Genomic DNA, 27,726 nt, shown 5'->3' with positions numbered 1-27,726 from the left:
AATTAACTTCCACTTTTAATCTCTCCATTTTAGGTCCATTTCCTTCCTAGAATTTTTACAAATACTTTGCTGAACCAAAGAAATGCCTGAATTCTAGAAACGGATAACAAAAACTTTCTTACCATTTAAATTTTTTAAAGCTCTTTCAGCATCTCTTCTATTCATAAAGGCCACAAAGCCACAATTTCTCTCTCTTGCTCTTTCTTCATCAGTTCTAGGCCACATAATTTTCACACTGGCTAATGGTCCAAATCTTCCAAATTCTTGGCATAGCATTTCTTCATTCATCTATTGAAAAGCATAAGAGTTTTTAGTATGCAACAAAAGGAAAAGAAAGAAGAAAAATAATTCTGTGAATCAGAAAACAAAGTTTTTCCAAAACAAAAAGTAATGTATTCAGGCTAAAATTTTCCATTCAAGTACTAGGAATTCTCCATAAGTAAAATCCTAGCCTCATGGGACATTCACAAGTCTTTTCATACCAGAAACATTCTGTTTTACTCAAATAAGATGCCAGGGTGTAGAAGATAGGGAAATCAAAAATCACTTTTATTTCCCCTCTTCCTGTTTTAAGGCTCTAGGATCTAACTAAGCTGTTCAACAGCAACAGTGTTTGGGCATTTAGCAGCATTTTTCAGGCAAGACTCCTTAGCACATTTGGCTTAAGGAAGAAATAATTATTGACAATGAAAGAAAAAAAGGATCTAATCATCTTTTCTCTTTCCAACTACCAATGTAATTAAGAGCAAAGAAAACAGTAAATATAAAGGCCTAAAATATACATAATTTTAAAGGATATATTATATATAACAATTGCTATATCCCCATAACATAATTCACTACACTGAATCAGGAAAAGAATTAAAATATAAAAGACAAAAGCACAAATATTAGTTTGCTATTATGAGGATAAAAAAGAAAAAGGGACTCCATAAGGAAACAACTTATCATTAGAAGTAGGCAGTCTCAAAAGTTATTATCCATCACTGATAATACACTGCTTTGATAAATAATAAAAACAGCACCTAGCAAAACATTTTAAATTCAGTCCAGGTGCTGAAAGAGGAGAAAAACTCTTAAGAATCTGTAGCAAGATTAATTTGGGCCACACATGTAAGTCTCAAGTTTACAAGATAATCTTAGAGACTAATTCCACCAGGTCTGCCAACTTGAGAATCTTGCTGGTATTTTTATTCTTCTAAAAGTATAAAGCACATGAGTCAACGTTCATCTTACTTTACCAGCATTACCTGTGGGTTAATGTTCCCAAGGTACAAATTAGTAGTGCTTGGGTCTCCTACATCATGTGAGCCAGGAGCATAATCATCAAGAACTAGAACAGAAAGAACAAAAAAATTATAACCTGCAAAATATAAAGTTTGGACAATTTCTTGTTGGCTAAAAAAAGCAAAAAACTGTATTACCACCAGACGATCTATTTCTTCTTGAAGGCGCGTCCACTAAAGGGGAGTTTAAAAAAAAAAAAAAAAAATTTTTTTTTTTAGTTTTTAGAAAACAGTAGACCCCCTTTTATCCACAGCTTTGCTTTCCACAATTTCTGTTGCCCGTGGTCAGTGCAGTAAGATATTTTGAGAAAAACCACAATTATACACCTTTTTTAAAAGTATATTGTTATAAGTGCTTTACCTATTACTTAATCTCTTACTGTGCCTAATTTATAAACTAAACTTGGTCATAGATATGTACTTGTAGGTATGCATGTATAGGGAAAAACACAGTATATATCTAGCATTCAGTACTATCCAATTTCAGGCATCCACTGAGGGTCTTGGAACATATACCCCGAGGGTAAGAGTGATTTATGTAATTAATCACAAATAAATACATTAAAATAAATGTCACTTACTAGAACGACGCTGACCATCAGAATCTGACTGAGGAGGCTCAAATCGACTTAACCTGCCTTTTGTTTTATGCCTCTCATCACGCTCTTCTTGAATTCTGTTGAAAACATTTACAATCACTAAAAATGAGCCAAGATGTGTTTGTTCACATTTAGAATGATTAGAACTTATCAAGGTACCATCTTCAAATGACATGAAGTATCTGTAATTAAACACCAGTGCTGATAGCCAAGACTAAAGTATCCCTCAGCTATAACAGAACCATGAACAAATTTCTGATAATATCATATTAGTAATGGTAAGCAAAGAGGTGAGGAGGAAATTCAACACTAAAATCACTGAATTTGTCGTTTCTTGCTAAGGTCAACTTGCCCCTCACTGTTTCCACTGCAAACAGGACTCTGGACATTAGATAGCACAATTTAAGCAAATCTACATAATACAAACAACCCCGATACTGGACTAAATGCTAATTTAATTTCAAACATGTCACAAAAAACATAATTATAATATCTAAAACAACCTCATGGCAAGCTGGTCAATAATAACTAATTAGTACACTACATTCTTCATACCTGTGTCCTTATGTACCACCTCAATACCTATGATAGTTACTCTCCAGACTATAAAACTTACTGTTTTAATTCTTCTTTGAAGAGTTCCAAATTGCTTTTTTTCTTTTCTTTCTCCCCTTTCTTCAGTGGCTATGAAGGATATGACAAGTTATACTTCAAACAGAAGAAGTTTCTATAAAACTAGTGATTCGACAGTATCATTTTAAAAATCATTTCAGTACCAATTATATGTTCTAATTATTTAAACTGAAAAGGAACACAACTATTATCACTGAAATTCTAGTCCTCTTCCACTAAAATAACAAACTATTAAAACAATTAATTAAAATGATAACCAATAGTCTTAAAGCAAAGGAGGCAGAAACATTATCCCCCAAAACCTATAAAAGTTAAGCCTGGGCTGGGCACAGTGACTCATACCTATAATCCTGGCACTCTGGGTGGCCAAGGTGGGTGCACTGCCTGATCTTAGGAGTTCAGTATCAGCCTGAGCAAGAACAAACCCTTTCTCTAAAAATAGATGGGCATTGTGGCAGGCACCTGTAGTCTCAGCTACTCGGGAAGCTGAGGCAAGAGAATCACTTGAGCCCAAGAGTTTAAAGTTACTGTGAGCTATGCCACCACAGCACTCTACCAAGGGCAACAAAGTGAGACTTTGTCTCAAAAAAAAAAAAAAAAATTAAGCCTGAATACTGAGGGGAAAATTAATGAACATAAAATAACTGAACTGCCATGTAGAGAAACTGCCACAAAGAACCACCAAAAATATGCACTTTTCAAAGCAACCAACTTTGGAGAATATAAATTATTGAAAAAATGAGTAACATCTTTGGAATCTCTTTTTTAAAACTGCTTCTGGAATCCCTTTTTTAGAAGTATCAACATAATTAAAAATTGTTCTGCGAAACATATACTACACAGGCTAATAATTTAAATAATGTCAGTTTGGATTTTTTTTTTTTGCAGTTTTTGGCCAGGGCTGGGTTTGAACCTGCCACGTCCAGCATATGGGGCCCGCTCCTTACTCCTTTGAGCCACAGATGCTGCCCTAGTTTGGAATTTTTTAAAAAGACGGAACACCATTGTTTTACATTTACACCTATAATATAGCCACTTTTTGACTTGTAATACATAATGAGCATAGTAACAGCAAATGTTCATTGCTTAAAAAGCACAAGAGTATTATCTACATGTCCCACTGCAATTTAATTTCTCTCATCTAAGCAGATTACTAGGTTTAGAAAGTATCAAAACTCGACATCTACCCCCTAAAAAATGAAAAATAAAAAACCAAAGTCCTGCTTACAGTGGAAGTACTACAAAGGACCGTCAGCAGTGTCACCTCTGGACAAAAATGTTCAACTATGTAAGTATAACTTACAGGTTTTTTGGTTTCTATCACAAGAAGAGACGGTGGTCTTTCATTGGAAGACTGATTTGGAGGATTTTTTTGATCTGCAAATCTCGAAGATGGCTTATAGATTTTACCTCTCTTTTCATCTGTTTCATGCTCTTCTGAAATTTAAAATACTAAGTTTTAAAACTAATTTCACATTTGATTTTCGTTACTCATTATTTTTATTAAAAAACAAGTTAAATGCTTTCAGTATAAAGATTAAATTCAAACATTACCACCTTATCCTCAATAATACTAATTTAATCATTTTGCAGTAAAACTATAAAACAAATTAAAATTTTTGCAAAGTGCGCTATCTTTAAACTTCAAAGGGAACAAAATGTTTAAAAGTTAGCCAGCTTCACTTCCTTTCATTCTTTGTGATGCCAAACTGTCTCCCTACTTTTCTCTCCCATTTTCTGTTCACTCTCTACTTGTTCTCATCTGTCTTTCTCACATCTTCCCCCATTTCCTTCCTCCTAAAAGCAAATAAATGAGCACATTAAAAAAAAAAAAAGTTAGCCAGCTTCAGGCTCAGCACCTGTACCACAGTTGTTATGGCACCAGCCACATACACCGAGGCTGGCAGGTTGGAATCTGGCCCGGATCAGCTAAAACAACGACAACTGCAAAAAGAAGAATAGCCAGGCATTGTGGCAGGGGTCTGTAGTCCTGTCTACTTGGGAGGCTGAGGCCAGAGAATCACGTAAGCCTAAGAGTTGGAGGTTGCTGTGAGCTGTCGCCCTGGCACTCTACCAAGGGCGACAAAGTAAGACTCTGTCTCAAAAAAAAAAAAAAAAGGGCGGCGCCTGTGGCTCAAGGAGTAGGGCGCCGGTCCCATATGCCAGAGGTGGCGGGTTCAAACCCAGCCCCGGCCAAAAAAAAAAAAGCCAGCTTCGATAGCATCAATCCACACTTATTTATTTTCCTAATTAATATGACCACTAGAGGGCGCTAATTTAAAGAAAATGTGAAATTCAAAGCCTCTTTCCGTAATTATCTACCTGCAGTCATTCCATCAACACCAGGTTTGCTCAAGGACTATAATATTCACACTTACCTTTAGCTGCATTAACAACACCTCCTCGCACAAACGTTTTAACTTTATTACCGTCACTTCCTTCAAAAGCAGCAAGAAATTCCTCATAAATTTCAGCAGCTGCCTTTTCATCCTCCTAAATACACACAAAAATATGTCACATAATATAAAAATTATTAATATATATAGAGTTAGGCAGCACCTGGAGCTCAGCTGGCCACATACAGTGGGGCTGGCGGGTTTGAATCTGGCTCAGGCCTGCCAAACAATGATAACTACAAAAAAATAAATAAAAATAGCCAGGCATTGTGGCGGGCACCTGTAGTCGGCGCTACTTGGGAGGCTGAGGCAAGAGAATTGTTTAAGCCCAAGAGTTTGAGGTTGCTGTGAGATGTGAGGCCACAGCACTCTACTGAGGGCGACATAGTGAAACTCTGTCTCACAAAAACAAATAATAAACACACACACACAGAGTTAAATTCATCAAGGAATAATTCAAATAAATCTCCTCTCTTCCCAAGTTAAGCAGTCTTAATAATAACACCCCATCCTTAGCAACTATTAGATATTAATTAACACTGAAAAGAAGAGAAGCTTTGCTCCTCTATGGCAATTTGTAGAAAAAGAGAAGAATCCACCAAGTATAGGTTAGCAAGTAATTTTGTCTAAAGACAATTGAAAAGCCAAATGTATGACAAAAACATATAATGCTATCATATTATGCTATGTTTATTAAGTTTCCAAAGCATGATGACTTAATTCAGTGAATATAAAGATTTCTCCCTCAAACCACTAAAAGTTGAAGTTAGCAACATATAGTCCTAATAGGTGCCATTAAAGAAAAGAAGAACCTTGATGTTTTCAATTATAGATATTTTAAATGTCTCTGAAACATGTATAAATAAAAAGGCTAATGGAAGAGAGCAGGAAAAAAATACAAAAAAATCCAGCAGTATGTAAGAATTTAGTGTTCAATAAAAGAGTATCTCAAATCAGTGAGAAATAGAAACTTTTGATAAATGATTTTGTGATGATTATCTGAACTAAGAATCAATCTATTCCCTTTACCATATACCAGAATAAGCTGCAATGAACTGTATCTTCTTAAAAGTGAAACCATATAAATACTGGAAGAAAACATGAAGAAATTACTTTATAAGCTGGTCGCTGGAAAAACTGAAAAAACAGAAATCATAGGGAAAACTTGATAAATATGATTACATTAACAATAGTTTTCAGCTTGGAAAAAAAACACCAGAAGCAAAATAAAAGGATAACTGAAAAACTTGGGGGAAACAAACTGCACCTTATATAACATAGTGTTAATATAACTTACAGGAAAAAGAGGGTTCAGGTGTGAGCAGGTGGTTCACAGAAACAAACAGGAGAAAAAATGAGAGAAATGCCTATTTCAAAACTACAGAGATGCCATTTTTCACCTAGCAGATGGGCAAAATTCCTTCAATACCATCCTTTATTAGCACTATGAGGAAACAACCACTCATATACTGCTGTGAGCAATGCAAAATGTACCTGCCTAAAGAGCAATTGGACAATGACAAATATTATGTATTATTAATATCATGACAAAATTTATACATTTGCTATTCAACCTACTTATTTCCCTTATAAGAATATATCCCAGGCTGGGATCAACCTGCCAGCTCATGCAAGTAATCCTAACACTCTGGGAGGCCAAGGTACAGGAGGATCATTTGATCTCAGGAGTTAGAGATCAGCCTGAATAAAAGCAAGACCCCATCTCTACAAAAAATAAAAAATTAGCTGAATATGGTGGCATTTACCAATAGTTCCATCTACTCAGGAGGCTGAGGTAGGAAGATCACTTAAGCTCAGGAGTTAGAGGTTAATGGTCTATGATGAGCCAACCATACTCTAGCCTGAGTGACAAAGTAAGATTCTGTCTCTAAAACACACACGTGCATGAGCGCGCATGTGCACACACACATATTATATCCCAAAGATCTCCTAGAAAAATCCAAAACCCTATCCAACACTATCTATAACAGCATTATTTGTAATGGCAAAAGACCTCAACAGGATTTTAGTTGAATAAAATACTATATATCTACAGCCATTTAAAAAAGAGAGAAAAATGAAAGCATTATTAGATGAATGACAGCATGCTACATATAGTACAACATGGGTACAACATACGTACATACACACATGCTTACACAAAAACAACAGACCGGAAAATAGAAGAATTGAAACACGGTAGAGAGAACAAGGATAGAAGCTAGACTCCTTGGAATATACCTTGTGTTATATATTTTGACTGTGTGAAGTGAGAAATATTCTAAAGGTCAAGAACCTTTAAAGAACATTTCCCTACTCCCTATACACTTACTGCCCCTTAGACACATTCATTTCCAAGGACAATTCAAAATACATTTTAAATATTACCTTTTTCTTTAATTCTTCTTGTTCCTTTTTACTTAAAGTTCGTTTAGCTGTACTCATTTTTCCAATACTGAATGCTTTAAGTTTATTTTCTAGAAGAGGCTATGAAAAGAAATAAAAAGAACACTTTTATGTACACATTCTTAAAACTATCTATAGATTTAACACATCTAAACTGATAATCAAGTCTTCAGAAAGATTATTGTTTTTTTAAATTTCATTGTAAAGAAAAGCTGGGGCTACTCTACACATTAGGGGCCTACTTGCGGCTGGACTCTCACTTAAGTATTCATTTAACAATGTCTTTATTTGCTAGCTCAAGGTCAAAAACATACAAAAGCCCTTTTTACAAAAAAAAAAAAAAAGATAAGTCTAGAACAGACACACAGAAACCAGGGCTGACGCAAAAACAAAAAAAAGCGCATTTTCATGTTTTAGGCAAAAGTTGCAATGACAAAAATAGATCCTCAAACAGGGAGAGAGGGAGGAACACATTTCTATGGTCCAGTGGTAGGAATTTGTCATTTATAACCCTCGTTGCAGGTTAACTATCCATCTCATAATTGCCTTTCATAATTTAGTAAATTACCTCATCAATGATACTGATATTTGTGAACATAAGAATTTTATTTCCTTTGCTGAGAATGTATCACCTATAGTCTTTTTGGCTACAGCTCAAATAAAACTATATAAATTGATTTTTAAATATAAGAAAATAGTATTTTAGTGCTCGCTTCAGCAGCACATATACTAAAATTGGAACAACACAGAGAAGATTAGCATGGCCCCTGCGCAAGAATGACATGCAAATTCATAAAGCGTTCCATATTTAAAAAAAAAAAAAAGAAAGAAAATAGTATTTTAACAAAGACTTCATTTATATAACTTAAAAGTAATTTCATTCTGAAATATGGCCTGAATAAGTTATGTATAGACCTTTAGTTGTTATATCAATTACTCACTTGATTCACAAATGTTAAGAGGTAGGTTTATTAAATATAACCTAAAATACTGAGATCTGAAGGTTTCTTTCTCTTCTATTAAAATGAGAAGGTAACCAATTACAAAATGAGACTTTATCAATTCCACAATTATTAAACAAACTTGCCCTTCAAAGGTACAAAATGTAGGAGAAGCATTGCTGCAAACTATGTTAAGGTTATATTAAAATCCCTTTTAGGGAAATAAAGCATTTATAACCCAAAAGTCAATACTAGGTTTCAAAACTACATTCAAAATAATTTTTTCCCTCAAAATGGAAAGAAAAATATTTTGCCATCATTTAGTGTTTCAAATTCCAAAGTTTAAAGGAGTGATACAATTACATAAAAATTTAATAAAAAACAAGACAAAATTTCTGTGTTCAAATTTTATTTATACCCTAAGAGCTAAATTTAGAAACCCAAGAGAGAAATGATTAAGGAAATTATGGAGGATTTACTCAACAGAATGACATAATGACTCATCTATTAAAAAATTTGTTTATAGGGCAGTGCCTGTGGCTCAAAAGGGGTGGGGCGCCAGCCCCATGTGCCAGAGGTGGTGGGTTCAAACCCAGCCCTGGCCAAAAACTGCAAAAAATAAATAAATAAATAAACCAAGGTATTCAATCATCAAATTCCCTCAAGGACAGATAAAAATCATTAACTATCCTTTCTTTTTTTTTTTTATTAAATCATAGCTGTGTACATTGATATGATCATGGGGTATCATTCAATAGCTTCACAGACCGTTTGACAGACTAACTATCCTTTCTTATCTTTACTCACTCTTGAGAGATTCTGATGAGGAGAATCACAAAGGCTTTCACGGGTACTTTCATTCCTATGTTTTCTTGGGCTCTTAGGACGTGTCCGACTTGGCATATCACTATCTGAGGGTCCAGATGCATCCATCTTCAAGAAAAGTAAAACACATATAGTACTGGAAACTACAAACAAGGCCAAATACTGACAATTCATTACACACTATTGAAAATCACATCCCTTAGGCAGGGCACAGTGGCTCACACCTATAATCATAATCCTAACATTCTGGGAGGCAGAGGAGGGTGGATCGCTTGAGGGCAGGAGTTCAAGACCAGCCTGAGTCAGAATGAGACCTTGTATCGAAAACTGTTGTGGCAGGTGCCTGTAGTCCCCAGCTAGTTGGGAGGCTGAGACTAGAGAATCACTAAGCCCAAGAGTTTGAGGTTGCTGTGAGCTACAATGCCATAGCACTCTACCAAGGGGGACAAAGTAAAGACTCTGTCTCATTAAAAAAAAAAAGAAAAGAAAAAAAGAAAGAAAATGACACCCCTTAATATCACCTTCGATTTATGAGAAAAGTCCTTAAGACTAGGAAAATTTTCAATAGTTCTAACTTTCACTTAAAACTTTGAATTTTATACTTATGCCAATTGTTTTCCATGAAGTAACAGAATTCCTCCCCTTTCAAAAAAAAATGTCTGCCAGGCTCAGTGACTATGGCGCCAGCCATATACACCAGAGATGGCGGGTTTGAATCCAGCCCAGGCCTGCCAAACAACGACAACTGCAACCAAAAAAAAATAGCCAGGCGTTGTGGCGGGCTCCTGTAGTCCCAGCTACTTGGGTGGCTGAGGCAAGAGAATCACTTAAGTCCAAGAGTTTGAAGTTGCTGTGAGCTGTGACACCACAGCTCTCTACCTAGGGAGATAGCTTGAGACGCTGTCTCAAAAAAATAAATAAATAAATGTCTGCCAAATACCAAAGTCTGAGTGTAATTTGTCTATCAGTCATTCCCAACTAAAAATGGTTTTCCCTTAATAAAAAAAAACATGCAGCTAGTTTCAGTTCTCAACTCAAACAACTGCACAAGTACTTTTCCTCAAGACAAAGAGGACATTTTGGTAAGCTTAAGTGCCTTGTATATACTGCTTGCTTCATCATACAGAATATTAAAAAGACACATACAAAAGGTCAAGACCTAATAAAACAGATGTTTTACTGCTTTTACAAAGAACATTCTTTTTTTTTTTTTTTAGACAGAGCCTCAAGCTGTCACCCTGGGTAGAGTACCATGGCATCACAGCTCACAGCAACCTCCAACTCCTGGGCTCAAGCAAATCTCTTGCCTCTGTCTCCCAAGCAGCTGGGACTACAGGCACCCGCCACAGCATCCGGCTATTTTTGGGTTGCAGCCATCGTTGTTTGGCGGGCAGGGGATGTATTCGAACCCACCAGCTCAGGTGTATGTGGGTGGCACCTTAGCTGCTTGAGCCACAGGCACCCAGCCACCAAGAACATTCGTAACTGAAACTCGGGTATTTTTACTGTACCTGGTGAAAATGAAAACAATGACTACTGTACATTTTGGAGTCACTACTTTGATGAGTGCTAACCAATTTACCCACCAAGTGAATTTGCACCTCCAGATACATTTACATTGTTGCAACTGTCAAAACAGGGGAAAAGGCAAATAAAGCCTTAGTAGTATTTCAAAATATATTTGAACTTACAGGCCCTCTGTAAGACTCAGTGACCCCCAGGGGTTTGGAGACCACATTTTGAACGCTGCTATAATAACGTATGTAAAGGAATATTTATTGTAGTATTATTCATAATTATTATTCATAATTTTATTCAAAAGCTTTAAACAAAAAGTGTATATGCATTAGCAAATAAATAGCTTAATAAATAATTGTACTTTCCCATTGTGAACATTATGATGCTTTTAGAAAGAACAGATTAAAGCTATGCCAGTTGACCTGCAGGGATTTCTAACAGGTGTACTATGTAGTGAGAAAAGAGTATGTACAATGCAATCTCACAGTCACTACGTAAGTACATACAGAATTTTGTACTGTACAGAATATGGAACTATACACACTAGGTATCTAACATGGTTTGAGAGGGTTAACTTATGTGAGCAGAACACAAAAAATGAAGGCACCTGGCAAAAAGGGTCAAAGAAGAAAGGTACATACAATATAATTATATTGAGACTGGGCTCGGTGGCTCATGCCTGTAATCCTAGCACTCTGGGAGGCTGAGGTGGGTGGATTACCTGAGCTCATGAGTTTGAGACAAGCCTGAGCCATAGGGAGACCTCACCTCTAAAAATAGCTGTGTGGGGACTTTACCTTAACAAATGCAATCAGTGTAACCTGGTTTCTTATACCTTCAAGGAATCCCCAACAATAAAAAAAAGGTATTCAAACACACAAAAAAGTAAAATTAAATTAAATTAAAATAGCTGAGTGTTACGGTGGGTACCTATAGTCCCCGCTACTCAGGAGGCTGAAGCAAGAGAATCACTTGAGCCCAAGAATCTGAGGTCTGAGGTTGCTGTGACCTGTGATGCCAGGGTATTCTATAGAGGGCAAAAAAGTAAGACTTTGTCTCCAAAAAAAAAACAAAAAACAATATAATTATATTTATTTATCAAGTAAAATCACAGGTGTAGGACAGATACAAAGAGAAATTAAAATTTAAAGAAAAAAAAGACAAAGATTGCCTTTTATACTCACATGTGCATCTGAAGAGCCAGATGAATGAACATCTGATGATCTCGTCTGCAAGTATAAAAAAAAAAGTCAATTTAAAGGATTTTAAAACATCTTATTATATAAAACGATATATCTATTCTTTCCTAATTTTTCTACTCAGCTAATAAAACTAACAATGGCAATCTGACTTAAGAAAATACTATGATACAAAGTATATGCAAATAATTCTTTAAAATTCAAAATGCATTTTTCGAGGCCAAGCACCCATGGCTGTAATATTTTTTCCCTTGCTTTTTTTTTTTTTTTCAAGACAGAGTTCTACCCTATGCCCTGAGCTCACTGCACCCTCAGACTCAGGCTGTGGGCATGCTGCTGCCTCAGTCTCCAAAGCTGCTGGGATTACAAGTGCTTGCCATGTCGAACAGCTGGGTTTTTCAATCTCACAAGAGAGTGAGTTGTAATTCTAACCCAAGAGAGTGAGTTGTAATTCTAACCCAAGGCAGAAGGATCCCTTGAAGTCAAGAAGAATTCAAGAACAGAATGTACTTTTCCAAAAAAATATGATACAAATGCTAATGGAATATGCCTGAGACATAGTTACCTTTTATAGTATAGACTAGAAACTTAACCACCATTTTTAGAACAGAATTTTTGTGCAAAAGCTCTTCCCAATCATAGATATATTGCTTACTGACACAATACACATGTTGAGCAACTTCTTGCTGCAAGGCAAAGAAACCTCCCCTCCTGTCTCCAACTACGTAAAGCCACATAAAGAAATTTACATATAAACCCTTGCTGTCTATTAAGAGGAACAATTTTACTGCAGAAAGAGCTCAAGAAAATAAAAACCACTATTATCAAATCCCCGTAGGCCATCATTTACAACTTGTTTTAAGGGGACTGCATCTACTTCAGCAGGCCACAGGCATCCGGGGACAGAGACAACAAGCTTCAAGACTATTAAATAAATAATAGCATTGGGCAGTTAAACTGTACTTATTTTTTTTTTTTTTTTTTTTTGTAGAGACAGAGTCTCACTGTACCGCCCTCGGTAGAGTGCTGTGGCTTCACACGGCTCACAGCAACCTCCATCTCCTGGCTTAAGCGATTCTCTTGCCTCAGCCTCCCGAGCAGCTGGGACTACAGGCGCCCGCCACAACGCCCGGCTATTTTTTGGTTGCAGTTTTGGCCGGGGCTGGGTTTGAACCCGCCACCCTCGGCATATGGGGCCGGCACCCTACTCACTGAGCCACAGGCGCCGCCCAACTGTACTTATTTTTATTTAAGTATTAAAAGTGAAATCAAGGATCACAAACATCTCACCTGACCCTAGCTCCCAGGTCAGATTTTCTTTTTTTTTTTTTTTGTAGAGACGGAGTTTCACTTTATCGCCCTCAGTAGAGTGCCGTGACGTCACACAGCTCAAAGCAACCTCCAACTCCTGGGCCCAGGCGATTCTCCTGCCTCAGCCTCCCAAGTAGCTGGGACTACAGGCGCCTGCCACAACGCCCGGCTATTTTTTTGTTGCAGTTTGGCCGGGGCTGGGTTTGAACCCGCCACCCTCGGTATATGGGGCCGGCGCCCTGCTCACTGAGCCACAGGCGCAGCCCCCAGGTCAGATTTTCAAATAAATGTTAAGTACTGTATTAATTGAAGAGAAAATTAAGAATTGTATATTACAGAAAAAAGCAAATAAAGGAAGAGCAACATGGATCTATACAATACTACTTTATTAACCTTGTCCAAATAGAGGATTAACAACTGTTAGTCAGACTGTTATACTAAAATCAATTAACTCCTCCAAATTCCACATACTGAGCCTTAGTCTGGGCAAAAACCAGTAAGACAACCAGGCAATGAGATAGCTTCCATCTCATTCTTTTTCCCAATCCCAGTTTTTATTGTGTCCCCTCATTCATGTTCTTCTCCTAGCTAATCTTTTTTTTTTTTTTTGAGACAGATCTCTTTCTGTTGCACTGGGGAGGGTGCCATGGCATCATACGTCACAGCAACATCAAATTCCTAGGTTTGAGACATCCTCCTGTCTCAGCCTCCCAATTAGCTGGGACTAAAGCACCTGCCAGAAAGCCCCACTCATTTTTTCTATTTTTAGTAGGGACAGGGGTCTCACCCTGGCTCAGGTTGGTCTCAAACTCCTGAGCTTAATCCACCTGCCTCAGCCTCCCAGAGTGCTAGGATTACAGGCATGAGCCACCACACCCAGCCACTCCTACCTAATCTTTTTTTAAAGATCAAGATGGTATGGAAGAAATTTTTTTTTGGAGACAGAATCTCAAACTGTCGCCCTCGGTAGAGTGACATTGCGTCATCATAGCTCATAGCAATCTCCAACTTTTGGGCTTAAGTGATCCTCTTGCCTTAGTTTTTCTATTTTATTTATTTATTTATTTATTTATTTTGAAGACAGTCTCACTTTGTTGCCCTCGATAGAGTGCCTTGGCATCATAGCTCACAGCAACCTCCAGCTCTTGGGCTTAGGCAATTCTCTTGCCTCAGCCACCCGAGTAGCTGGGACTACAGGCGCCCGTCGCAACCCCCAGCTATTTTTCTGTTGTTGTTCCAGTTTGGCAGGGGCCGGGTTCGAACCCGCCGCCCTTGGTATATGGGGCCGGCACCCTTCTCACTGAGCCACAGGCACGGCCCAGTTTTTCTATTTTTAGTAGAAACGGGATCCCACTCTTTCTCAGGCTGGTCTTGAGTTGAACTCATGAGCTCAAACATCCATGCACCTTGGCCTCCCAGAGTGCTAGGATTATATAGGCCTCAGCCACTGAGCCCAGCCTAAGAAATTTTTTATATTTAAACACACTTTGAAACACACTTTGAAATTCATCCATTTACAGATATTTAGAAATTAGAAAATCCAACAGAATAAATAACAATTATTGTCAAAATAACAAATTTGGTCAAGTAACTGAATGGACTAAAAAACCAAATCAACTGCCTTCCATTATACCAGTATTAACCTGCTAGACAACAAAAATAATATCTTAATCATAATAGCAACAAAAAATATAAAACACCTGAAAACCAATATAAGGAATATATGCCATCTCTGTGAATGAAACACAAACTTTAGCAAGGATTATTTAACTCACATTTTGAAAAGATACATCATATTAATGGATGGAAAAATAATATGAAGGTAATGTCAATGAAACCCACATTTGTTTAATATTTAAGACAATTTCATTCAACAACTCAAAATAACAAAGGGAAATCTTTGCAAAGTGGCAAGGGAATTGCTAATAATTCTAAAGTTCACCAAGATGAATAAGCATACAAGAGAGTGGCTAAGAAAGCCCTTCTTTAATCTTCTACGCCACCATATCCAAATCATCACTCCTAGGATATAAAAAGAAAAACTACAAAAACCAAGGTACTGTTCCTGTTTCCACACAGTTATATCTTTCCTGACTCTTAAATCATTTAAAAGACGAATCTCTATAACATTAAACAATCTCACTTGCCCAATTAGTCACCAAATTAGTAAATAATCTCTAAAACAAAAGTAAACAATTCAAAAGTAGCACTTTCTGAGCATTCCAAATAATACAATTTGATGAATTTGCAAACAGAGCAATAACAGCATGGCTTAGGACGATGTACCGGCTGATTTCAATTAAACCTAAAATGTCATTAATCATACTTAACTGCAAACCAGACATTTTCCATAGATACACAGCTATAGCTACACAGCATTCAAAATGGAGCTTTTTTAGGCTTAAGAACAGTTGGAGAGATGCAAATAGCAGTTAATAAGATTTTTAAAAGACTAACCAACTTCTAAAGCTAGAGGTCAAGATAAAGGTAAAGATAACACTACTTCAAAAGCCTTTTCCTTTTAACCAGAACTGAACTACAGTTTGGGTTTGGGCTTTTTCTACTTTAACTGAATAACAATGATTAAAGATCTTAAGTCTACAGCACAATTCTCATCCAAATGAAAAGACTCAAAAGCAAGAAATGAGAAAGGAAGTTTGAGGCAATAAAGCAACATACACACAAGAGAAATTTATCTTAGGCCAGAGAAAGCAGATATTACAGATGTGCAGCAGGACAGCAAGAAAATCCAAAAGGATCATTCTGATGGCTGCTAAGGGGATCAAGATGAAGTCAACTACACTACATATCTTGCTGGCTCCGAACAAAACTAATTTTTTTTCTGGCTGCTTCTATTTTACTTCAAGTGAAAGACCCACACGTTTCCAAATTAGCAAGCTATCCAGAGCAACATTCCTCCAACACCATTCTGCTTAGAGAGCTCTCCATTCCCATATCTGTCTCCTCTCACCCTCTAAAAGCATCAGCTTTCATCTCCATAATCTCTCCCATAGGAAGCATTTCCAGTTCTTAACCTGCATTCTTGGAGGTCTCCTGGGTTTCAATCCCTTCCCAAACTTCCTCCTGGACACTTTCACCTAAATGTAAGCTCCTCAAATCCAATACATCCAGAATTACTCCCAGACTAGCTTCTCCTCTTGCCCTTATTTCTGACACTGGATCATAACTCTCAAACATTCATAATCTGGAAGTAGTAAACACATTAAGCACACAAGTTTTGGAATCAGACTTCCTGTTTTAGCACTCACCAGCTTTGTAATCTTGAGCCTAGTTTCTTTAACTGTACAGCTAAACGGCACCTGCCTCATCAGACTGTTGTGAAAGGCAACTATACGAACAGCGGTTGGTACCTAATAAAACTGCTCACTGTTAGCCAGCAACGGCGTTATCATAGGGTCATCCTGGATTCCCTCCTTATTCACCATAATCAACCCAGTCAAATCCTGTTCATCTCATCTCTAACAGATATTCCATAAGGACACTTCTTTTCCTTTTTAGACATGATTGTGTTTCAACCCTTCACTGGGCATCTCTTATTGGGTTGGTGCTGCGCCTTGTATTAGAGATACATGGTAAAAATAAGACATAGCTCCTGCCTCTATGAGCTATTAATAATAAAGAGACAAGTAAACAATATAGCTCTGCCACAGAAGTACAGAAGGTAGGCAAATCTTGACTGGGCAGGGGCTAGGTTTTTAGGGAAAGCTTTCCAGGAGAAGATCTGAAATGAGATTTTTGAAGTAATCTTCAATATCTATCAGCACCACTGCAATAAAATAACTGCTGGTCCTCCTCACCCTCAAGTTCTCCCTAAACCATGCCTCTGGAATTGTTTCCCTAAAGGACATTCTTGACTCAAATTTTCCATGGCTCTCTAATTTTATTTGCCAGCATTCAAAAGCCCTCCACAATTTAGCTTGAACTTACTCTTGCTGCCTCAGCTCCTTTTATTCCCAGTGCAAATGCCCTATGCATCAACTAAACCAAACTATTTATCAATCCATTTCCTAGAAACTTACTTTCTTCACCTCACCCACCTATCTCTTTATACCTCTACCATCAAAAGTCTACTAATTATTCAGAGGACCCAATCAAATTCCACTATGCTCTTGAAACTTCCTCATCTTCCACTCAAACAGTTGTTACTTCTTTCTCTGAACTTTTACAAACTTCTAATAGCTCTGCTTTGTCCTATTTTATGTGTTTACTCTCTTCCACTAGACAGCAGGCTCCCCAAAAGTGGATAATGTCTTATTTAACATGTTCTGCTTCAACATCAAGCACAAGACCTAGCAAGTAACAAAGCCTCCATTTATACCTGTTGACTGAACTTGTCAGAACAAGCACCTACCAAACAAAATTACACTTCACATTGTCAACATACTATGCTCTCCATTCATTAATTAGTAACCGCTACCTAGCTTAATACTATCATCCAAGCCAAACCAAGGTCTCTCCTCTCAAAAAAATGTTTTACGATTAAGATAGGTGCTATGTGTAAGTTAAGTAACAAACCTAAAATGATTATTTTAATTACATCCACAGTATTACCAATACTACATGAAAAGTTGTAACTACATTATGAACACCCTGTAGTTTATCCAAAATGAGGAAGGGCCTAGTGAAACACTTAATTCCTTGGGAATAGACAGATATCTAACAGTATCATTAACCTCAAATGCTATTGGCAAATGTATCTTGCTTTTAGTAAAATATTCAGTACGTGGCTGCTATACAATAAAATGTTAAAACTACTTAGAATAAGAGGCAAATAATTTGCAATATTATTTTTCATTGTAGTATCTTGTCACAGGTTTTCATTTTTATTTCAAAAATGATGCTTTTTGTAAAAAAAGATAGATAGGTGTCCTCAACTTCTTGCACACCAGATAAGCCCTTCTCTCATTTCCCATTAAGGCAAATGGATATCTTAGATTTACTTTCTAGGGAAAACAAAGCTTCAGATAGCTCTGCTTTACAAATCAAAAGAAAACAGGGCGGCACCTGTGGCTCAAGGAGTAGGGCGCCAGTCCCATATGCTGGAGGTGGTGGGTTCAAACTCAGCCCCAGCCAAAAAAAAAGGGAAATACAAATCAAAAGAAAACAAAGCTTCAGATAGCTCTGCTTTACAAATGAAAAGAAAACAAAAATTAGACTTACAGAAAGCAATTTATTCAATCCAGTAAGATACAAACTTTTTTTAACCACATCAAGAGTCATTTTCTAGCACCAGTGCCGCAGATTTAAGTTTCTAAAAAGTACCAATCAAGAAAACGGAGGTTCATAATTCCAACTTCGACCCAAAAAACTAACCACCTTATATTGAGGATAAATTTTCTTTTTTTTTTTTTTTTTACTTTATTAAAATACTGAGTTTATTTCCCAGGTATATTTTTGTCTCACCATTTCCATGTCTGACCACCACTACCACTATGTCCTATCATAACATTTCATACATACGTAAAACCAAGCAAAGTGTGTAATTCCATCTTTAAAAACTAAACAGGCATTTTGGACAACATATTCTTGGCAATGGAACCTGGACAACATTTATCAAACATGGTAGGGAAAGTTCTCATTCTGCATTATAAAAAAGACAGCCAGATATCAACTATTATAGAAATGAAATAAAATGGAAAATTTTAACAAACTGTTTTGAACTATTTTCCTAAAGAGACTTCCTCCACTGTCAGATATCTTGAATAGCCTCCTGTCAGTCATCCAGAAGCAATTCTTTACATAATTCATGAACCTGGCTTCCACTTTGGGAAGAGAACCACCTTTTTCTATAGTTGTTTGCATTTTTTTTTGCCTTAATGCCTTCTACAGTACTAGGTCCTTTCGGTGTTTTAGATTTTTCCTGTTTTTTGAAGGATTCTTGACCTTTAATCTCGGTGTTGTTGGTTTTGAATCCTTTCTTATTCTGGTTTGATTTCTGTGCCTTTTTGGCTGGAGATTCCTTCACTGGAGCTTTTTCTTCAATTTCTTCATCGTCAAAATCATCATCTTCATCTTCTTCACCATCATCTTTAGCAGCAGCAAGTTTTACTTTTCTCTGTGGAACTTTACTACCACCTCCAGGAGCAGATCGCTTTGCAGACATACTTAAGAGTTTCACATCTTCCTCCTCTTCATCTTCTGACTCTGATCTTTTCCCACAACTACTAAGTGCCGCCCACTAATATGCACAGGCCCTGAAATGCACTTCAACCGTAAGACCACAGGTGGTGTTATGTCAAATCCCCCAAGAGAAACCATTGGCTCTACAGACATGTTCAAAGTTGCCAGTGTTACCTTAACTGGACTACCTTCATAATTCATTGCCTCTGCTTCAACAATGTGCAATTCATCCTTTGCACCAGCCCCTAAACTGACCATTCTTAAAGGTAAGTGGTACTCATCTTCATCATTATCCACCTTTTTCTTCTTTTTTTGAGACAGAGCCTCAAGCTGTGGCCCTGGGTAGAGTGTGCTGTGGCATCACAGCTCACAGCAACCTCCAACTCCTGGGCTCAAGTGATTCTCCTGCCTCTGCCTCCCAAGTAGCTGGGACTACAGGCACCTGCCACAATGCCTGGCTATTTTTTGGTTGCAGCTGTCGTTGTTTTGGCAGGCCCCGGGCTGGATTCGAACCTGCCAGCTCAGGTGTATGTGGCTGGCACCTTAGGCACTTGAGCCACAGGCGCCGAGTCATCGTTATCCACCTTAAAGTAATAATCTTTGTTGGCCTTTAGTTCACAACCGAAAAGATAGTTCTGAGGCCTCAAGGGGCTCATGTCCATGTCCACTGAATCTTCCATGGGGTTGTGGCATGCACTTAGGTAGGAGAGAAGGCAGACTGAGATAAATGACTACTGCTCCAAGAACAGCCATGCAGTACAGAATCACACTAGGGAGTAGGATAAATTTTCAACCATACCATAATAAAGATTTAGTTTAAACTAAACTGGCAACCTACAGAAAGCCTAATTTTCAAGGTTTGTGTTTTGTTTAATCATACTTAACATATTTACTATCATGCTAGAAAAAAAAAATTGTTTTCCTTGAGGCCACAGTGTTTTATTAGCTCAAGAGATCCATGAATTACATACACTTCACAAACTCCGGGGCCCAAAATTAGCGTACCTTAAATACAATTCATATAACAGTTGATGTGTTAAATCTTTGGGTACCACAAAAAATGAAAACTGGCTATAATAACTATCTAAGGATTACAAGCCTTGAACAGATCCTCATTTTACTCATTTCTTAAGTGATATTTTTTGTTATTCAGCAAAGGCAGTTAATCAAAATAGTTCCCAAAGTGATTTAGCACTGAATGTCCAAAGAGGCTAGTACTAATTTCTATTTTACCTACTGACCTCTCTAACTCAATTTTTGACAATATGGGTTTTTGCCATTTTTTAATAGGCATGGTTTAATAATGAAATATTTTATATTAGCAATATCACATACAGCACAGGAAATGCAAGAAAATACCACATTCTCCTCATCCTCATTTTGCTGCACAAGCAACCAATTCTTAAAGTCAAAATAATAAATTTTTATGAATTCTAAGGGAAAATGTTTGGCAACTTTATAAGCAAATAATTATAGACACTCTTTGTCTCTCCTCTCAAAATCAAAGTTATAACAAGGCATCAACACCCCTCCCCCACCAAATAATATTTTAGTCCAGTGATAAACAGGAATAAACACATAGGAAAACTTCAGCTCATCTCTAAAACATTTGCTGAATGTCTTCATTTGCTAGACTTTACAAAGTACAGCAAAATTACACAAAAAATAGCATGTAGTTTTCCTCAGGGACAAATAAGCATAAAGTCATTTGACTCTACATAAAAATAATTTTAAAGCTAGAATGAACTGTAGAGATTATCTAATCTATTTTGTAATTAAGAAATGTTAATGATTTTTGTCATATTGTATCTTTTAAAATTAACATTTTCCTCAATGTCTAGAAATATGATTACTAACCATCCCTATCCATATCAACTGGAATTTAACTATAAAGAATCATAAAACAGAAGTCTCTGGTCACTGCATCTGTACTGTAGAATACAAACCACTAAAGTGTTCTCTCCAAAGGAAGGGAAATCAAACAGAGAGACAAAGACTAGAAAGTCCAAGTACTGCAGCATTAGTCAAAATTATCTTACACTTTATCAAATAAATTTTGGACCGTATTAGAAATAAAAAGCAGCAATTCTGGGGCAGCACCTGTAGCTCAGTGAGTAGGGCACCGGCCCCGTATGCTGAGGATGGCGGGTTCAAACCCAGCCCCCACCAAACCGCAACAAAAAAATAGCCGGGCATTGTGGCGGGTGCCTGTAGTACCAGCTGCTTGGGAGGCTGAGGCAAGATAATCGCATAAGCCCAAGAGTTAGAGGTTGCTGTGAGCCATGTGACGTCATGGCACTCTACCCAAGGGCAGTACAGTGAGACTCTGTCTCTACAAAAAAAAAAAAAGTTTGAAATTGCTAAGAGGTATGACACTACAGTACTCTACCAAGGGTGACAAAGTATGACTCTGTCTCAAAAAAAAAAAAGCAGCAATTTTGGCATTCATTTTGATTGCTGATAACTGAGATTCCAAACCTCAGGGTTAAAATTTATTCTGACATTCTGGAAAACCAAGTACTTTTTATTTCTTTTCTTTTTGAGAAAGAGTCCCACTTTGTCACCCTCGGTAGAATGCCACAGCATCAGGGCTCACAGCTCACAGCAACCTCAAACTCTTAGGCTCAAGCAACTGTCTTGCCTCAGCTTCCTGAGTAACTGGAACTACAGTGCCTGTAAACGCCCAGCTATTTTTAGAGACAAGGTGTCACTCTGGCTCAGGCTGGTCTCAAACCCATGAGCTCAGGCAATCCACCCGCCTCGGCCTCCCAGAGTGCTGGGATTACAGGCATGATTCACCGTGCCGGCCGAGTACTTTTTATTCCTTCTAAGAACAAAAAAGAGGGGAAAGGAAGACTTATTTTGTACTTAATAGACATTAATTCCTTTAACCTTTAAATCAATCATACTAAAAGGAATTATATGCTTATTAAAAAATGAGGAAACTGAGGTTTGAGAGTATAAGCAATTTGCCTTAATTATTATCAAAAATATAATCAAGTCAAGGATTTGAACACAAACCTCTTGTTATCAAAATCCACTACCTTTCCACTACATATGCAGACTCCGTATTAATGAAGAAATCACATCAATACTATTTTAATCAAGATACTCTAATTTCTTTTACAGATTATCAGTAAGAAATCTGTTAATAGCATCAACAGATGATAATCTAAATAATTAAGGGAACAGTCACACATTCATAATCATGAGAAGTACTATTTTAGAAGAAAGCCTGAACATAAACATTCAAATGTTTTCAACATATCTAAGGCCTCAAATATAGGAAACTTAGAATATCACTTTGAAGCTTATGCATGAACTATGTAGCTAGCTTTAGTAATAGCTCCCAAACAGTAAGTGGGACTGTTCTTATCAAGAATCTGTTAAGAAGAGTGAGGTATCCACCTATTCTCCCATAACCCCCAAGGAAGGGGAGAAGGGGAAATGTAATGGGGAGGGAAAAAAATTGACATGTAACAAAGGTATGATGTAAAGCAATCAAAATTGGCCCCCTACCACAGTTACCATGTAACTGATGGATGACTGGTAAAACCATCACTAATTACAAACTATTTGGTAAAAATCACCAAATGGTATAAGGATTCAGATTATTAGAAAGCGAGTATAAAATGGATCATTATGTTTCTCAGAACTGGAAACACAAGACTCTCTCCTTGTACCGTAAACTTAACTTTCTAATAACCGAAGTATAATCGTATATGTTCTCTAAGATGTAAAAGTCCTTAGAACCTATAAGTGTTACACACTGTCCTGGATCAGCATCAAAAAGCTTAACAAATATCTCCTGGTAATGTCTACTACTTTTAATATCGTATTTGAGATGAGAAACTCAAAGCCATAAAGAAGGAAATGACTGGCCCAAGATGGCAACTGAGACCCGCTGATAAGCACAACCTCATAAACTACTTCTACAACTCACTGGTTTCACAATACCTGCACACCGCTCCCGGTAAACTCAGATGCAATTTACTAATCTTGGGTAGCTTCCAATTCTACGGAAGCTCTCTTGTCAGTGGAACACTGAGTCCTAGCCCCTGAAGAGAAGTGCTACTTTTTTACTTCCCCTAAAGTTAGTTAAAGACCACGTGTAGAGTGCAGCATTAACCTTGACTACGCAGCACTGCAAAGGAGAGTTGCTCCCGCCTCTGCACTTCCCACCCCGCGTCCTTCCACTTAAAGTCCTTCCGTCACAGCGAGGGATCCTAGAGGTTATTCATCCCCTGGAGGCACAGAAGGAAACCAGGGAGGCCGGAAATGAAATTAAAAAAACCAAAAAACTGAGAAAAAAGCAGCAGACACTTAAATACTAGGAAGCGATTCCCGCGTCTCCCAGGCACTCACTGTCCGGCGCCCTCGGACACAACACACTGATACACAGGGGCGCGTTTTAATGGTTTCGGACCTCAATCTGAATTCGTGATGACTCAAACGTCCAGCGCGGGAAGAACTAGTCCGGCCACAACCTCCTGGACACGACACTCGGGAGCCGAATCCAGGCTGGGACTAAGGGGAGACGCCAGGCCTCTCAACCTGCGCACCACACTACAGCGGCGCCCGGGCCTACCGTCGAGACCAGAACGCGGACGCCAACCACACTCGCCTCTAGTAGGCCAGAAGCATCTGTAATTCCCAGGCTCCAGTGATAGACCCACTGACTTATGAAGTCCTCTAAAGAAATTACCTTTGAACTGGCCTTCTGAGATCCGCTTGGCGTTTTGTCCGCCATCTTGAGCTTTGCCCCTCCTTCGGCGACGGCAGCAGCACGGGCGAGTCGAGCACCGAAAGAGCCGATCTCCGTGAAGCCCGCCAGGGGCGCCTGCAAGACCGAATAGTCAACTGTCGAGATAAAGAGTTCAAGCGAAGCCGGGCCACGTCACTTCCGGTGTCGCTAACTTCCCCAGCCCCTTCCGCTCTGCCTTTTTTCTTGGGACGCTTGGAGCCTGCAGGCGTTTATGAGCCGCACGGTTTAGAGACTTCCTTGTCCCTCTTGCTATGTCGCTGTCTTATCCCAGCACCAACCCTGGATAGATGCCAGCCAATTGTATGTTCTGGGCGGGAAAGGAAGCGCTCCTTAAAGAAGTAATATGTTGGCCATCTGGAAAGAGCTTTGTTTCAACTCAGAAAATACGTTTGGAAGTGACCGGTAGTCAGGCGATCACACGTGGGATCAAACTTGCAGTCTGCTTATGTTAAGATGGTGACTGTTGAGATAGGATTGTGGCCGAGAAGACGAGAATTTCACCAAACCTGAGCGTGATCCGATAGACGCTGTGCAGGGCGTCTGCAAAATGGGTATGTGGAGACAGTGAATGAGAGAAAATCGTAAATACAGTCGGTATTCTATAATAAATCTATCGCATATGTTAAATTGTGTGATTTTAAACATTGCATTTTATGCTTTTCTGTTGCTTTCATTTTTAATCACATGAATGAAGGAGCACCATGAACTTTTCTCTTTTGGGGGGGTGTCGCCCTCAGTAGAGCGCTGTGGCGTCACAGCTCACAACAACTTTAAACCCTTGGACTAAAGGGATCCTCTTGCCTCAGCCGCCGGAGTAGCTGGGACCACAGGTGCCCGCCGCAAGGCCCGCTATTTTTACAGGTGGGTTTCAGTGTTGCTCAGGCTGGTCTCAAACTCGTGAGCTCAGGGCAACGCACCTGCCTCCGCCTCCCAGAGTGCCAGGTTTACAGGCGTGAGCCACCGCACTCAGCTTGTGCTTAGTACTTTTTTTTTTTTTTTTTTAATTCTTAACCAGGATCTGGGTTAGGAAAGCTTGCTTGCTAAGGTCATGCCTGAACCGAGTCAGGCAAGGAAAGTGGAAAGGGTAATCCAGGCAGAGGAAGTAGTTGACGTAAAACGTCGGGCGTCAATCAGTACAGTTCGTCGCGCAGGACACCATAAACAGATGACGTTCGTTAGACCAGGTGTGAACAAGGACCAGGCTGGAGACGTGGAAGAGAGCAAGTTAACACCGGACCCTGAGATAACCACTGTGCTCAGGAGTTAGAATTCTATCCTGAGATGAAGATTGGCTTTCAACAGGGTTGAAGTGGTCATATTTTTGTTTTAAAAGGTTCAAACCTGGGCGGCGCCTGTGGCTCAGCGGGTAGGGCGCCGGTCCCATATGCCGGAGGTGGCGGGTTCAAACCCAGCCCCCGGCCAAAAAAAAAAAAAAAAAAAAAGGTTCAAACCTAGCCCTGGCCAAAATAAAAAAAAAAAGATTGCTCTGAGGAATGAGGTGGGGGTAGGAACTGGTCATGGCCCTTTCAAAATATTTTTGAAATATTCTATTCAAAATATTTTTGAGCCCCGTTTTGTATATAAAAGCCTGTCTAAAGGGTTATAAGACTTATACAGAGCCAGATAAAAATACACTATCTTGACATGATTTAAAACTTAATGAACAATGGAAGAGACAACACGCAGCTAACATTATGCATAATTAAATTGATGCCATAAGAAGGACCAATAACTAAGGAAACTCTGAAATAAGTAATTCTGAGACTAAGAGTGTGGAGAAGGGATGGGAAGCTTTCACAGAGAATTTTAAAGCATTTGAGCCAGTTCTAAAGAAGTAGAATTTTTGTCGGTTGGTGGGGTGGGGTGTGAAGGAAGTACTTAGAACAGGATTTGACACAAGGCGACCCCTCAGGAAAGATTAACAACAGACTATGCCTTTCACTGAGGAATCTGCGAGCCAGCCCTCATGTTCTGTATGAGGGGATAAGGGTAGAAGAACAGAAAACAGGAAATAAGCAAACAAGAAATGCTCAGAAAGTGACGTGTTGTACATGACATGAAAATAGAATGCTGCTTTGAAATCTCCAATCCAGTTGAATTTGTTTTCAATCTTGCATCCTATCACACTTTGTCAGTTCTGGACTACTTCCCTCACTCTTGCCCTGACCTGTAATTGTGAAGTCTAAACAATCTTCAGCTCTTAAGGAAGATGTCACTTCTTCCCCCACCAAGGCTAAGTCAGAGACCTTGTTTCTGTTTCCATAGGAACCTATACTTTCCTACTCAAGGAGCTCATCACACTAGATCTTAACTGTTTACAGTCTAAGAAAGTGAAATCATCAGCTGAGATGAAGGGAGACTCTGTGTGCCTAGTGGTGTTCTGGCAATGTCACAGGCTTTCACCACCAAGCCCAGCTAAGTTTTTTTATGTTTTGTAGATGAAATTTCGTTATTTGCCCAGGCTGGTCTCAGACTCTTGGGCTCAAGTAATCTCCCACCTCAGCTTCCCAAAGTGTTAATGATTACAGGCATGACAAACTGTACTCAGCCTTAGTAAAGGAGTAGCACTGGAGATTTGATCAAAAAGCTGCATATATTCACTTTGCAGTGACAAAATCAGCCTGTGACATTGCCAGAACACTACTAGGCAGAAGCAGGATTGCTTAATACCAAGAGTCAGAGGCCACACTGAGCTATGATGACACCCCTGCACTCTAAATAACCCAGGTAAGAGAAAGAGACCTCTTCTCAATTACTAAATACAGTATTAACCCTAAAGAGCTGGCAGCGCCTGTGGCTCAATGAGTAGTGCACCGGCCCCATACACCGAGGTTGGCGGGTTCGAACTCGGCCCCAGCCAAACTGCAACAAAAAAATAGCCAAGCGTTGTGACGGGTGCCTATAGTCCCAGCTACTTGGGAAGCTGAGGCAAGAGAATCACCTAAGCCCAAGAGCTAGAGGTTGCTGTGAACTGTGATGCAATGGCACTCTACCAAGGACGACAAAGTGAAACTGTCTCTTAAAAAAAAAGTTAAAAACAAAGGAATGAAGACTTCTTCCCCAAAGCAAGTCAGACAAGTGTGACCTGACTATAAGAAACACATAGGTGGGCGGCACCTATGGCTCAAAGGTGTAGGGCGCCAGTCCCATATTCCGGAAGTAGCAGGTTCAAGCCCAGCCCTGGCGGAAAACCACAAAAAAAAAAAAGAAACACATAGGCCTGGGGCGGCACCTGTGGTTCGGTGAGTAGGGCATCAGCCCCATATACCGAGGGTGGGTTCAAACCCAGCCCCGGCCAAGGCCAAAACTGCAACAAAAAAAATCCGGGCATTGTGGTGGGCACCTGTGGTCCCAGCTGCTCAGGAAGCTGAGGCAGGAGAATCGCCTAAGCCCAGGAGTTGGATGTTGCTGTGAGCTGTGATGCTATGGCACTCCACCGAGGGTGATAAAGTGAGACTCTGTCTCTAAAAAAAAATGAAAATAAAATTAAAAAAAAAAAAGAAACACATAGGCCTTTATTAAGGCCTAATTAAATAGACTTTTAGAAATTTAAAATCGTAATTTGAAGCAGAGTTCTCTTTAATACATTTAAGTCATGAAATTATGGCCCTATTACTCAAACTACAAATTAAAGAGGGTGAGACAGCCCAAATGGAATTCTATAGGACCTGAAAGTTTTAATTAGATTCACAATTATTGCTAAGAG

The 27,726-nt window shown here is 38.7% G+C and overlaps 1 protein-coding gene, 1 non-coding gene and 1 pseudogene across 4 annotated transcripts in view; 1 reads left to right on the top strand and 2 right to left on the bottom strand.

Annotated features, from left to right (window-relative positions):
* Positions 1-24,105, bottom strand: part of U2SURP (U2 snRNP associated SURP domain containing) — a 73,200-nt gene extending 49,095 nt beyond the window's left edge. For 2 of the 3 annotated variants that reach the window (XM_053599202.1, XM_053599200.1), the window contains exons 1-11: positions 23,961-24,105; positions 11,789-11,833; positions 9,069-9,194; positions 7,303-7,401; positions 4,897-5,011; positions 3,822-3,955; positions 2,502-2,569; positions 1,868-1,962; positions 1,425-1,460; positions 1,251-1,333; positions 123-288 (exon numbers count right to left, since the gene is read on the bottom strand). In XM_053599202.1, the coding sequence (XP_053455177.1) occupies positions 123-288; positions 1,251-1,333; positions 1,425-1,460; positions 1,868-1,962; positions 2,502-2,569; positions 3,822-3,955; positions 4,897-5,011; positions 7,303-7,401; positions 9,069-9,194; positions 11,789-11,833; positions 23,961-24,005 (1,012 nt within the window). In that variant the 5' untranslated portion in view covers positions 24,006-24,105. The remainder of the gene's footprint in view (positions 1-122; positions 289-1,250; positions 1,334-1,424; positions 1,461-1,867; positions 1,963-2,501; positions 2,570-3,821; positions 3,956-4,896; positions 5,012-7,302; positions 7,402-9,068; positions 9,195-11,788; positions 11,834-23,960) is intronic. The other variant, XM_053599201.1, reaches the window with a different exon arrangement.
* Positions 8,026-8,132, top strand: LOC128592870 (U6 spliceosomal RNA). Its single transcript, XR_008382082.1, has one exon. It is a non-coding gene; the product is annotated as a U6 spliceosomal RNA (small nuclear RNA).
* LOC128591596 (nucleophosmin-like) lies at positions 18,756-20,220 on the bottom strand (annotated as a pseudogene).
* Positions 24,106-27,726: the final 3,621 nt, after the last annotated feature.

This window comes from Nycticebus coucang, chromosome 8 (genome assembly GCF_027406575.1).
Source record: "Nycticebus coucang isolate mNycCou1 chromosome 8, mNycCou1.pri, whole genome shotgun sequence".
Lineage (NCBI taxonomy): Eukaryota > Metazoa > Chordata > Mammalia > Primates > Lorisidae > Nycticebus > Nycticebus coucang.
This window is presented reverse-complemented; position numbering and strand designations above follow the sequence as displayed.